Here is a 14,284-nt window from a genome sequence, read left to right on the forward strand (position 1 = left end):
TGGTTACACGTTTTAAATGAGCCTTTATTTTCTAATGAATTTGACAGTATTCAGTTTGCAGTGAAACATGAATGCATTATTGACGCGTGTATGCATTCAGTAAAATGATGGGGGATCAATAACGGTGATACATTATCAAATATAATGATCATCATACACAATTGCGTATTATAATGTAAACATGTAAACATACGTTTCAGACTACCTTCAACTTACCCTAAAATCACTGCTAAATCAATCCGTTTTTATTACAAAAATGTAGATGCACTTTTTGACTCGAGGATTTTTTCCTTATCCACTCTGGCATACCTTCACAAAGTAATTCCGCCTATTTATTCATTCAATAGTAGATCATACATTTAACAGTAGTTAAAAGGCATCGCTCTCCTCTGTCTCCTCTTTCTGTTCTTCTTCTTTCTTCAAAGCGCTGAGACGTTCACGGTCAAGAAATAAATGACCAGAATATTATCAACTGAAAGAAAGGTGGGGGAGGGGGGGGGGGGGGGGCACACGTTTTAAACATGTTACAAACGCCCGTCTTCTCTCTACTGTCAATATTTAAAATTATATTGCATGTTGATTATAACGACTTTTATACTGATTTATAGAGGTAAATGTAATTAGTGCACGTTTATTTTTCTTTCGTCTGAATCACTAAATACTTTACTTCTCCTTATTAGTGATTGTTATTGATATAAATATAATAACGGGGCAGTAATGGGAATATGCCGTTACTCTCAATGAAATCCAAAATATCCAAAGACTGAGATGGCTTAAAAAAGAAAATGAAGAGAAAATTATGATTCATGTGTTTGTCGACAAAAAATTAGGTTGCCGTATATTGTTGCCTAGCATGCCATAATTTGGTTTATTGTTCTTTTTTGTGTTTTTGTTTGTGTCACAGTGTTGTAATGGTAATTGAAAAACCGTCAAATAACAAGTAGGAGGAAACGGCTTCTAGGAAGTGGTGAGGATGCGAAAGGGAAACTAATTTGGCGGAAACGTGGTGTTTTGCTGCCACCTAGCGGTCACTTCTAATTGTTATTAAAATGTCGGAGGAAACATGGGACAATTATGGAAGCCCATTTCTGCCACAAAAAAAATGAAGGAGTATGATGTCTTTCTTCTTTTCTAATCTGATCACAGAATGCCATTTATTGATCTGCATTAGACATGGAACTTGTCTTTTGTTAATAGATTCAAAGGGCTGACAAAATGTATTTGATTGAATTGGAGCAATCTTGCTTGGATAGTTTAAAAGAGGTATTGATCCAGTGTTTGATTACTGTTTTAAGTAATCCACTGATCATTTGTCAGCTTCCTTTCTAGTTGTGAACCCTTGAATTGCAATTTTAAATTAACTAATGTAACAGTGTTACAAATGTATGGCTAAATATGTTCACAGTTATTTATACAGTAACTATAGCATTTGTAACACTAGTTTGTATAAATCTGCCTTTACTAAAGTTGCAAAAGAGAATTCTTTTATACTATTAAGAGACAAAAGGTGCAATTAAAACTAACAATGGAACCTTTGTTTTTTAAAAAGCATCGAACAAAGGGTCCTTTGAGGAGAAACAGTTGGTCACCTACCTGGAAAGGATTGTATAACGAGCCCTAAAGTCTATTTACAAGATATACTGCATTTGGGGGTATAGTTACTGCACATCGAGGATTAGTTGAACTTCTCATCCAAAACGGGGACACACATACACACACACACACACACACAAATTCTACCCGCTACAAAGAACAGAACAAACCCTCTTTTCTAGCAAGATGCAATGGAGCTGAACAATGAAGGCTACCTGTCACGATGATAGAAGAGGATCAGTAGTTATTCAATCACAGTATCAGCAGCAATAATTATCTGAGATAACACAACATTTTCTTTTGCTTTGCTGTCTACAGGTGGAGGTCAGAGGTCAGAATTAGCTCCAGAGCATTTCCCATGCAGCAGGTAGGTGGATATGGTCCTGGTGATGTTTTTTTGAAATCCTCTGAAACAGAATAGTTAACTGAATAGCTTCCTATATAAAGATAGCACATTGTTACAGCTATTTGTAACCGATTATGTGTGAAAAATCCCACCATCCAGTATTTTGAGCTAAATGCTAATGTTGCCATGCAAACCCATGACAATGGTGCCTTTCTGACGTTTACCATCTTCACTTAGTTTAGTATCTTAGCATGCCAATCATTCTTTATGAAACAAAACTCTGAACAAATCAACATTTAGACCCGATAATGGCGCTAGATGAAAAGTTGAGGGATTACCAAGGTCACAACAATTCATTTAGGAGTCAATGTCAGAATAACTACAATATCAATGCGATCATGGATGAGATGTTTTAGTCTGGAGAACCAACTGTTTGTTCCATTTCCAATCATGCAAATCCTGCGAGGAGCACCACCACCTTCTGGTATAAAGATGTCCAGCTTTATGTTTACACGGACATATTAAATAAAACGATTTACTGTTATCATCACTTACCACCATGACTCGGAGGTATCGTACCATAATACTCCTACTAAAATCCGCATCTCAGCCTTATCTTTATTGTGTTCTAAAATAAATGATTATTAAGGAGCACAGAATACGATCACATTTGAAGGAGAAAATCTAGACAGCCTGTTTATATGCTTGAAATATAACCTGTTTAGACCTAGTTGTGCTTGAAAGTGCTTTGTAAAAGCTGCATTTCCCATTATCTATTTTGTAACTAGCAAACACATTGTGCGATGATAACTGAGAGGATAACTGGCCTGCCATGGTCTAGATACATGTGTCCTATTAATAGGCCTGGCTCACACTCAAAATGTTCAGCTGTAACCAAACTCCATCCGTCAAGTCACGTCCTCCCCCTGCTCCCCCCTCTACAGTGCCACTGCAGCCAGGCCGGGGGCACTCTGGTCTGTGCCACCCTCCAAGCCGGACAGACGGCAGGACGGGCAGACAGCCCCCCCCCCACCCCCCCACCCTCCCTCGCACGTTATGGATGTTCTGCACATCCCACCCTCGGAAGAGGAAGAGGAGGCTATGGAGGTGGAAAGCGAAGGAAATGGGGAGCAGGGAGAGGGGGGAAAGGAAGCCTCATCTCCGATGGGTTCCTCCACAGACGAGGAAACGGACGAGGACTCCGAACCGGAGCCCCCACAGGTCACCCGGAGGAAGGTGTCCTTCGCAGATGCGTTCGGCCTAAACCTGGTGTCGGTCAAGGAGTTCGACAACCCTGAGGTGGCGGTGGAGTTGGAAGTCAATCGGCCCACCAAGAACGAGGCCACCCGTCCCCCGGTGGAGTTCTACGTGTCCTGTCTGTTTGCAGTTCCCTCAACCCCAGAGGAGCTGGACCAGAGGCTGCAGGAGCAGATGGTTGAGCTCGAAAGCATCGAGCTCCTGCCGGGAACCACCACGCTCCGCGGCACCGTCAGGGTGGTCAACCTCTGCTACCATAAATCCGTCTATGCCCGGATGTCCCTGGACCGCTGGACCAGCTACTTTGACCTGTCAGCGGAGTACGTGCCCGGATCTAGCGATTGGAAAACCGACAGGTTCACCTTCCGGCACACTCTGGTGCCTCCTTTCGAACGAGAGGGGACCCGAGTGGAGCTGTGTCTGCGCTATGAGACTTCAGTGGGCACCTTTTGGGCTAATTGCAAGGAGATGAACTATGTGCTGTACTGCCACCAGAAGCGACACGTGAAGGAGCATGAGGTGCAGGTCCAGGAGGAGAGCATCGGCTGCCAGGGCAAGAGGAGCTGTCTCAAAGCCAACAGGTGAGGGAAGCTCAAACTCAAATCTGTCCTTGAACACGCCTCTGCTGGCGGCGGTCACATCATGCTCGTGACAAGAGACGCTGTGATGTAGACAATGTTTAAAAAAAATGGTGTTTATCGGGATGCGCCCTTCGTGTAGAAGTCATTACTGTGGCCAAAAAAGGGTCCCAAATTGCTCATTCGCCATGAGAGGAAATTTGGCAGAGTGCGAGTGTTTGAAGTGTTCTGCTCACTAGGAGGAAGCTACAGTAAGCCGTTATGTCACTCCTCTGTAATGGATGTTCGCACTGCAGAACACGTATTGCCCATTTAAGGTGAGGTCTCTGTCCAGGTTTCCATGACGTCTCGTCTCTCTTGACTCCATTTCATAAAACGCTTTGTTTCTGCTTTCAGAAACGTCATCCCCTATTATGTATCTAGGCTTATTCTGGCTGACTTGCCTGATTACAGAAGGTCTGCAAATGTGACAATACAGCAGACAAACTCATGATACATATGATGTTCATATTTACATTGTCTCATATTCAAAATCTGCTGCTTCAAGGAGATGCTCTGTGCGTGGAAATAGGGATCACCGCTATTTAGAGTGTGTCTCTTACTGTGTTTCATAGTATGGTATAATGTATAGTACAAATAGCAGAATTAAGGGTATTCAGAATGTCAGATACAATACAGAGAGAGCTACTGTTTTGTTTTACTTTAGTTATTTAAATGCACTTATGCTGGTAAAAGGTGTGTTGGTTTGACCGACCCACATGACACCTCCTTACACACAAGCAAATGCAGTCAAATATAAACAAAGTAAAATCCAGTTTTATTCCAGTCCCTGTTTGAATGCAACATTTTGTCAAAAAGCTGAAACGGTTCTTTTGGAATCAAGCCCCTCCAGGTACAACCGAATGTCAAAAGAATGGTATTTCATAGCTGTAAAATAAAACCTGTTGGCTTATGTGATGCTATTGCCACTTCATTCTCAATCATAGGAGGGGATGTGCAGAGGAAAAGACCAGGAAGAGCAGTAAAAGATCAACAGCTGTTGCAGGTGTGTATACATAAAGGGGAACAATGGTCTCTTAAAAAATCCACCCAGCATATTATGTTTTATGGCTTAACTAGTTAGATAGTAAAAAAAATAAGGTGACCTATAAAAAACTATGTCAATAGATTTTTGTTGTCTAATTCTGGCGCGGAGGGGAATAGTGTGAGCTGCCTTCCTAGGGCTGTTCCCCACTGTAACTACAAGCTAGCTGCTGTCCAAACCGTGGATTTCACCCTATCACTTAGTTTCATCAGCAGGTTTGCACTATTCTTTTCCATCATGTTATACAGCCTCTGTAAAGACATCCTTTTTTTTCTTCTTCTTAAAATGGCCATTGCTTCTATGTGTGTGCATGCATGCATGTACAGGGATTGAGTGAGTGTGCACGTGTGCAAGCACAGTTTGACCCTTGCTCTTTTTCTTTTGCAGACGCCACACTTACAGCAGAGGAGGCTGACAGGGGGAGCAGCTCGGATGTACAGCCCTCGCTTTGCTGGGAGGGACACAAACCTTTGGTGAGGTTCCTTTATTGTCTTCTGGAGGAACAGACCCCTCTCAAAGCCTCTGTAAAAAAAGAAATGCAGACACCACCCGCAAGTAAACACTGTTCTCAGCAACACAACTCACAATCCATGCCAGTCAGGCATACGAAACTGTAAATAGAAAGAGGGGAAAGTGTGTGTGTTGTTCCTGCACCGATACAATAGCCCAGGCACAGTGCTTATTGGGCCCCAAAAGGATATGAAAAGTCAGCTGACACTCATTCACGTCTGAAGTTTATTAATAATTAATGCAACCTGCTTATAAAGATGCACTAAAGGTGATGATCTAAACAAAAATAGGCGTATGTGCTGAGGTTACGGCAGTGTTGCAATACATTGCACCATCACACCGCTGAATGGGCCATTGGCCATTAACCCTTTGCTGGACCTTTGGTCTTTTTGACAGGTGGAAAGCATAAAAAGCAGAAACAGAGCAGAGCGAATGGCACGTGTGCAGGGCTACCTCTCCCAAAGGGGGCAGCCAGCATCAAAGGCTCACTCCCAGGACTCAGCCAATGGCCAGAAGGCTTCTCAGCCTTTGTCAACTCTGTGGGGCCGCTCCCCAGGCTTCGCTCACAAACACCACAAGAAACACTCCGTAGAGAGTCCACAGGTGCTCACCTACCACCAGATCCCTCTGCTCACACTGGACTGGAACAATGACAAAGCCCGTAAGTCGGGGGCTGCTGACATGGCGGGTGACATCTACACTGCAAGAGCTAAAATGAACTCGTCACAAACGCCACAGGAAAAAATAGCGGACACACCTCCCGCCAGTGATACGTGGGGGACCTTTAGCAACGGTGCAGATGATACCACTGATAAAAAAAGCTCTGTGTGCAATGCGTGGCAGGCGTCTGTTAACGGGCTGAGCTGCACGGAGCGTTCGGGTGTTCCGGAGTCGGAGTGGCTGCAGACAGCAGCGTCGGTGTCTCCCTCAAATGAAGAGGAGCCCAACGCCCGACGTGTAGCGAGCAGTCCGGAGCATGAATGTCAGGCGGGCACAGAGGCCCACACCCCAGAATCATGTCAGCCGCTGTCGGATGCTCGCCAAACAGCGTTGGCCCAGGGCGCCGTGGACGCCGAAGACATGACCACAGAGTCTCAGAATGCCGCCGCGGCGGATAAGATCTCGCGGGGAGCGCGGGCGGATGAGGGTTATTCTCCGCGCAGGGACGGGGAGGTCAGAGGTGCCGCACACAATGCGATGGATAACACCGTGGCATTTAGGGGGACAATCCGAAGGGAGACGAGGGATGGGGGGAGGTTTGTCTTCTCCGCGTCCAGGCAGGGAACGGAGGAAAGGAGTATGGAAAGCAGAGGAGCTGCCGATGAGGAGATATCTAGGCCGCGGAAAACAGTGGAGTGCAACATCTCCCAGAGGTGTGCAGATGAAGAGCAACGAGAGGAAGATCCATTGCAGGCAAATGAGAGTGATAGAAATGAGGTAAGACCTGCAAAGACAAATGCAGATGAATCCAATTCCAGCCAAACGTATGTCAGGCAAAGCCAAAACATGGCAGCTGAATTCAAATGGGAGGAATCAGAGAGGGAGGATGTTGCGTCAAATAACAAAGACTTTGGAGTATCCAAACAGACAGAGGTGGAACCTTGCTCTTGTACAGCAATCAATGAAATAAATACACTAACTGGTGTAGAAGAGGGAATTATTCAGGTGTTAAATGAGGACCATCATGACAAAGCGTTAAAACACAATTCATCATGGAAGACGGGAAACCCGTCAATAATATCGGGAGTACATAATAAACAGACGGGGTCGATCAAAGCAGGGGAACAGGAGAGCATCGATCAATCAGAGGACTCAACCGTGACTCCAGTGCAGGGAAATGCAGTGGAATCTGAAACAGAAGAAGACGCTTTAGTCTCAAATCAGACCGAGGAAGGAAAAGGTTTAAGTGATCGGGGAATAATTGCAAAGCAACTGAGAATAACAGCGGAATCAAGGGAAATTAAAAAGGTCTTTCAAGGTGACCATGATGCATTCAGACATTCTCTAACAGACAAATGCAGCCAAAAGCCTGTGGAGGTGGCACAAATGAGATGGACTCATTCCCAGGACGATACGAAGGGTCCCAGCCAGGATGGAGGCCGTGAAACAACCCCGGAAGAAGTGAATTCGAAGAAAGACACTTCAGCGGAGCTTGAACACCAACCTGAGACATTAAAAAGAAGAAAAGGAGATATGACCCGGAGAGACGGGGATGATAGCGTGAGTATTGGAAAGCTGGAAATAGAAGTACCGGGGGAGTTGATGGGAAATGCGGAGATTGCTCGGGGGGAGACGGAGAATGCGGCGGCTGAATTGAAAGAACATGAGATGTCAGCAGAAGTTGAGAGCTCTTCACGTGTTGAATATAAAAAATTGTCAGTGGGAACAAAAGACCCCATTACAGCCGAAAGTGCTACGGCCCTCGAGGCGAGAGACTCTGGACGGGAGGAGGTGTTCATGGAGAGATTCGGAGACGATTTGGTCAGGAGGATTTGGGAGGAGGTGTTCCGTCGGTACGAACGGCCCGCTAGTAAAGACACAGACATTGTTGATGGGGCGGGGGGGGCGCTGGCCGATGCACCCGATATTGCACAAGATTGCCGTCCTCCGTCTGAGGAAGACTTCAACGATGCATTTGAGTCAGGCGCTCTTTCCTCAACCCATCTGCCAACGGATCAAAACGTAAGCGCCTGTCAAGGCCTACAGACGACTTCGGCCGCTAAGGGAACGGCACGCCCCCCTAAAGAGACGCGCCGGTCACTCGCCACAACGGCGGAGCAGACTCACTTTCTCTCAGCACCTCAGACAGATTTGAATTCGAGAGGCAACCTCGGTCGAGATTTCGCCCCCGTTTTGGCTGCTCAGTCATTGAGCGAATCAGCCGGAGGCTCTCCGAGGGATCGGGAGAGCTGCACTCGAGTCAAGGAGGAAACAGTGAGACCGAAAGAAGACCCGTTGGTCCCCAACCGGGAGGGTTGGAGGCCGTCGGGCCGCACGTCTCACAAACGTCCGAGCGGCGCCGGCGACGCGTCGAGAGAGCCCAGTGGCGTTCCGTGGAGGAGCGTGTTCAGCGCCCTCGGCCAATTCACCAGACTTGTGATCTGCATCCTCCTGGTCGCCGGGTTCTCCCTCGTGGTTTTCCTGTCGGATTTCCAAGCGCTCTTGGCGCTCTACGCAGTTTCGTCGTGCTGGTGGTTTTATGAGTGGAAGCTACATCGAGTGACGAAAGGCAAAGGGGTGGCGGGGTAGGCAGAGGGTCTAGAGAGAGGGCGGAATCCGCTGCGGGAAGCTTTTTTTTTTTTAAAGTCAGCGCTTCACTCAGCCCTCAGCCGTCGTACATCGACTTTCTGTTCGTTTGGGCCGGCGCGCCATTGTGAAAATGATTGGAAGCTACAGAAATGCAGTCAAACTAAATTATACCCGCAGCACGAGTGTGTGTTTGGTTTGGTGTTTTTTTTTTCCGGTTCTGGTGGTTCCAGCATTTCTTTACTAGTGACCCCAAACCTCCTGCTTGTGACCCATTGTCACTTGTTGAAAGTCTACAGATTATTGCCAGTTCATCCAAAGAAAGATTTTCTTCTTTTAAACAATAAGAGGAAAACACACTTTGATGTTGTTATTTGTACATCATGTACATCTTGGCCCTTTGAATATTACTTGCGTCGCATCATGGTGATTGGTCCCAACCAATCAACAAGAAAACATTTATTTTAAAGAAAGCTTGAATTAATTTGATCGACTCAACATTAAAATTAAAATAATAGATTTACTTTCTGTTGAATGTGTACTTAATGCTCTTTTATTGTTATAATTATATCTATGATGTGTGTATATTTGCAGTGTTTTATGGGCCCAATATCACTTTATGCACCAAATGGAAAGAAGTGAGTACGTGTTGATTATTATAGGCAAAGGGTGTCTGCAATAGTGGCATCGGAGATGTATAATGTTTATATTTCCTTGCTTTTCGTCATTAAAAAAAACCTTGAAACACATTTCTGCTTCTTTTTTACAACATTTGAAATATATTGATTGATTTTGTACTTATTCTACTTCAGTTCACGTATTTATACTGCATGCTATTCATTTACTTTATGTTTCCTTTATGTTTTTCACAACTATAGATGTTTTCCATTCACCCATTTTTTTAAATAACTATAATAGTAATAGGTCTCTCTAATCAGGAATCAGGAAACGTTTATTGCCATAATATGTCAGACATACATGGAATTTGACTTGGCGGTTGGTGCATGACGGCCGACAGTACAACAGAACAGACAACGTAGTGCAGGAATAAGATAAAAATAAAAAATATAATAAAATATAGTGAAATATATGCTTATGGGTTAATACATGCCCAAAGGTCATTATTGTCATATTAGAACTAGAACCTGAATTCTGTCAATGTGAAGACTTACATACATCCTGATGTAATCCTTGACTGCGGATTGGAAACAAGGCAGACCATGTTGCTTTAAGACTTCATGACGCAGATGAGAGCTCCGGTCAGCGTGTGTTGCCTGGTGGTGTATTTGGAGAAGGTCATAATCCTTGTTGGCAGTCGTTCACATACTAGAGTATTGTCAACCACATGCTCTTCAATGTCACTCATAAAATACGACAGTACGACACTGACTTTGAGACGTGACCCATCATAGACCGGAGGAACTTAGCAGTTCTTTGTTTCGAGCAACTTTGTAGCATGAAGAAAAAGGTCAGATATGTGATCTTTGATTAATTTAAGCTTCAGGAGAATTACACGTTGAGTATCAGATAAATCTACTCTTTGAGCTTCAGCAGGCTGTCTGCGTCTCTAAGGAGCCGTTTATCGTTTCCATTTAAGTGCCTGCTGACAGGACCTGGTGTAAGTGAAATGAACATAGCAAATAGTCCATTACATCCCTGCTCATGTGTACTGAATGCACTATATAACAAGGATAATGATACAATAGGATCAATTTCAGGCTTTTCACATTGTGAGCCTTTCTAAATAGATACACGGCATTTGGATAACACTGTTATATGATAGCATGATGTCCATATTGCAACATGAAATAACCACATGATAACAAGCGAGTGCAACAAGTATGAATGGGAAAAAGTGAGTTTTGCAAAAACTCAAAATAATTGTAATTAATATAGTTATTATTCAAATGATGATATGATACTGATTAAGTGTTCACTTTTTGGATAATTGAGATTTGTATAGCTACTATTTATATATATATATATATATACACACCTTCACAGTATTACATACAGTACCTGTTCATTGTGAAGTCATTTTTGTTATTAGTATCAGTACTGACGACAAAACCCACCTGGCAAAGCATCTGCATGATGGTGACTATATTCCAAATGGTAGCCATGGACACCCCTAAACAAGCAAACAAATAATTAAAACATAACTGAAATATGTTTTGGGCTAATTTCAGCTACATGGATTTTAGATTATTGCCACCTTCACAGCTGATAATGTCCTCACGCATCATCTCAACTCTCATTCTGGTAGTGTATTTACACAGATGCTTCAGTCCCGGGGAAGCTGTTGTGTCACTCTGCATATTATCTGCTTATCAAAGCAGGCAGATAAGTCGCCCCATGTGACACTGTGTGCGTGAAATTGGCGTCGTGAGTGACACTGCGCCTCAGTGGAAGTCACTTGATCCTGTCTGGGGTATGTTGACCTTTTGTAAGCTGGCACCAATCCCACGCTGGTGAACCTTCAGCGGGCTGGCCAAAAGCCAGAGTTTGCGGCGGTGAAGGCTTTGAGGAGCCGGCGTGTCGCGGTGTGAGAGGAGACAAAAAGTAGCGACGACAGGACCAAAGTAGAGAAATTGGGGAAAAGAATCTGGGCGAGCTGGGGTCAGCCTGGGGTGCGAATCACATGCCAACGTGTGTGAACAGAATCAGGTAGAGGGGGGAAGGTAGGACGTGTACAAAATCCAGATGGCAGAGAGAGGTATCATAGAAGCCTTTTCACCCCCTTGTTTAGTGATACCAAAAATACCAAAAAGAAAAGGTCAGAATGACTTATTTATTTGCCTATTCTTGAACTTCCTTCGGTGAAAGCAGTTCATTTCCATCAGGAAATGAGAACTGTCTCACCTTCGCTCACTCTTTTAAGTAAACGTTTAAATAAAAATAGGAGCTATAACTCAGGACCTTTTTATTTCTTTTATTACTTTCTTGCGATCGCTTCTACCCTCGTTCGTGGGAGGTCATCGAGGAGGCAGAGGACGACAGGGTTTGTGAACACTGTGGACCTGTACCTTGTGATACTGAGGGCCTATCATCATACATTAATGCTCTCCTCGCTCTCACATTACAGTGTGCACACAGGATTGTGTTGGCATGTGTCTCTGTATACGTGCGTATGCAGGCAAACTATAATAAGGCTCCCGCCATCATGTGAGAGATATTCTCAGGAGAGCATTAGTATTCAGCACACGCTTCCTGTGGTCCAATATCATTTTGATGTCTCAACAGAGAGAGAGAGAGAGAGAGAGAAAATAAAGTTAGTTCCAACAGTTGTGTCGGGATCATTTGAGGAATTTAATTCCATAACAAAGAAAACAGGAAGAAAGCAAGAAACATGGTTTTTTTTGGTGAGAATACTACTACAACTAAAGCTACCTGCAATATAAATGGTATAAAAAGATAGTGAGGCACTTTTTTTGCTTTAAGTGTACACCAAAGGATTACAGTGGATTTATTTCTTTATTTTTTCCTGAAAAATTTACTGCAATGCTACATTTCTTCCAGCAGGTGGCAATGCAGCTCCACTTTTCAAACGGGAATCACAGTTACTGTCACAACACTGGAATTGTACAATCCCCTCCCCGCAAACATTTTACGCCATAATAGTAACCTTGGGTGTGTTTTTTTTGTAACAAACACAAGAAAGCGACAAACACATGAAAGTCTATTTATTTGATGTATTTATTTCTAAAGCCCTGTGGCGAGATCCCTGTGCAGTGAAGTGCACTGGCGGGGACAGGGAGGTCCATGAGGACACGCAATGCAAGTGGATGAGTGCGCAGAGTGAGGCAGGGCCTCGTGGTTCGGCCCGAGGAGGGGGGGGGGGGACACAGGCCCACTCTGCTGACAGGCTTCAGACCAGACAGCCAGACAGACTGCACCGTCCACAATCCCCCCCCCCCCCATTCAGCCCAGACTATGGAGACACTTCTTCTTCTCCCATCTCCACGTTGGGCCCCCGCAGTCTCTCTGCCGATCCCTCAAGCTTCAAAATTGCCAGCTTCCTCCCTCCAATCCCCACCGCTCCCCATGCCCCCTCCTCAGCTCACCCCTTGCCTCCTCATAGTAACTCGACGTTCCCAGACGTCCGCTGGCTCCCGCATCACTGAGACAGCCAGGCTTTCTGCAGCTGTCACTTGGCATTTGGTAGCTGTGCGTGTGCGTGGGACACCGTCATCTCCCGTTCCTCACTGATTCAATCCCGCAGGATCCATCTGAGAAGCGGAGTGGTTTTCATAAGGCGAAATGATTGTTTTTCCCTGGACACAATTTCACTTTACGTGGTTGTCTTCACATACTACTACTATCTGAATATGACCATATTTCTTTGGAAGAAAAAAAAAATATTTTCATTTTAAAACACATGTATTACACTTTTAGAAAACACATTGCACAGTGTTGTGCTTTAATGGCTATGCTTTTCACATGTTTCACGGCGCTCGCTTCGCTGCATTACCATGAGATGACGGTACCGTTTGTCATCCCGAGTGCTGTCAGCTGGGTTGGTTTCACCATGAGGAGGTGTGAGAAAAGAATAAAGGAGGAGGAGGAGGAGGAGGTTCAGATATTTCTCTCATGAGGAATGCTGTGTAACTGTATGCATGAGCTTATGTCACATTTAGTCATGGTTTGGCACCAAACGGAGGATAGAGAGAGAGGGAGATAATTGGAGTGCAATGGTGAATCTCTTCGCGCCCATGCACCAAATTAGGCGACAAGAAAGCAACAAATTGAGGTAGACCTTAAACATTCGAGGGGCTAAAACACAAGTCCTGGATGAAGAAGGGCTTGTATAAATGGGCTATCTTTTTCATTGCAGAGTGAAACACAATGAGCCTTTTTTTTCGAGAATGTCCTACAACTCTGCCAACTAATACAAGGTGACATGCCATTCCTGAGAAAATGTTCCCTTTCGGCTGCCTTCTCTGAACCTCATAGAAAGCCGCGGTGCCAGCCAGTTCTTTGTTCTCCGCGAGAAAACAAGCACTGCAGCCACGGGCAGTTTTGTGCTTGGTAGTTTGAAAGCAAGAAAACCCACATTACATTTTTTTCTCAACAGCAAACAATATGTGAAACACGTAGTCATGCAACCCAGACATCCATCCATTACATACAATAAGCAGTGCTTATTGTATGTAATTATTAAGCACGAGCTGGAAGGCTTCGTCAGGGACACAGATCCCTCATTGCTTTAAAAAGTCACTCTTTAAGTTACCTCATTTGGATATAGACGGCCACACATGAAATGTGGTGTGGAGAGAGAGAGGACCCAAAAGCGGGATGCAGGAAAAATAATGCTTTTAATAGGAAGGTGCAAACTTAGAGGACGCCGCGAAGGCAGGCACAAAAACAGCAACTGAGGTCTTCAGAGAAAAAGGGGAACAGAAGATCTCCCGGTGAAACGGGGCATTAGAGGTCGAGGGCTGGGGAGAGGAGCGCTCTGCCCGTCGTTCCCGACAAAGCCGGCTGGCCGTAGTTCAGCTGGGACTCCTCCTGTTCGGCGGGACCGGACGCTGGATCTAGACAATGAACACAAGACACGGTAGGACAAAACTCGGCGTAAAGACTGAGGAGTGTGTCTCCTGTGTGGGTGGCAAAATAATCTGACAGGGAACAAAGGGAAAGGGGAGCTAGAAATAGCAGGAATAATTAACG

General features: G+C 44.7%; 1 protein-coding gene across 5 annotated transcripts in view; it reads left to right on the forward strand.

Moving 5' to 3' along the window:
- Nucleotides 1–2,985: 2,985 nt before the first annotated feature.
- The window catches only part of ppp1r3aa (protein phosphatase 1, regulatory subunit 3Aa), a 40,661-nt gene continuing 29,362 nt past the window's right edge, over nucleotides 2,986–14,284 (forward strand). The window contains exons 1-4 of one of the 5 annotated variants that reach the window (XM_062560295.1): nucleotides 2,986–3,777; nucleotides 4,761–4,819; nucleotides 5,246–5,331; nucleotides 5,765–9,361. In XM_062560295.1, the coding sequence (XP_062416279.1) occupies nucleotides 2,996–3,777; nucleotides 4,761–4,819; nucleotides 5,246–5,331; nucleotides 5,765–8,617 (3,780 nt within the window). In that variant the 5' untranslated portion in view covers nucleotides 2,986–2,995 and the 3' untranslated portion in view covers nucleotides 8,618–9,361. The other 4 variants (XM_062560296.1, XM_037461912.2, XM_062560297.1 and 1 more) reach the window with 4 other exon arrangements.

This window comes from Pungitius pungitius, chromosome 2, assembly GCF_949316345.1.
Source record: "Pungitius pungitius chromosome 2, fPunPun2.1, whole genome shotgun sequence".
NCBI classification, from domain to species: domain Eukaryota; kingdom Metazoa; phylum Chordata; class Actinopteri; order Perciformes; family Gasterosteidae; genus Pungitius; species Pungitius pungitius.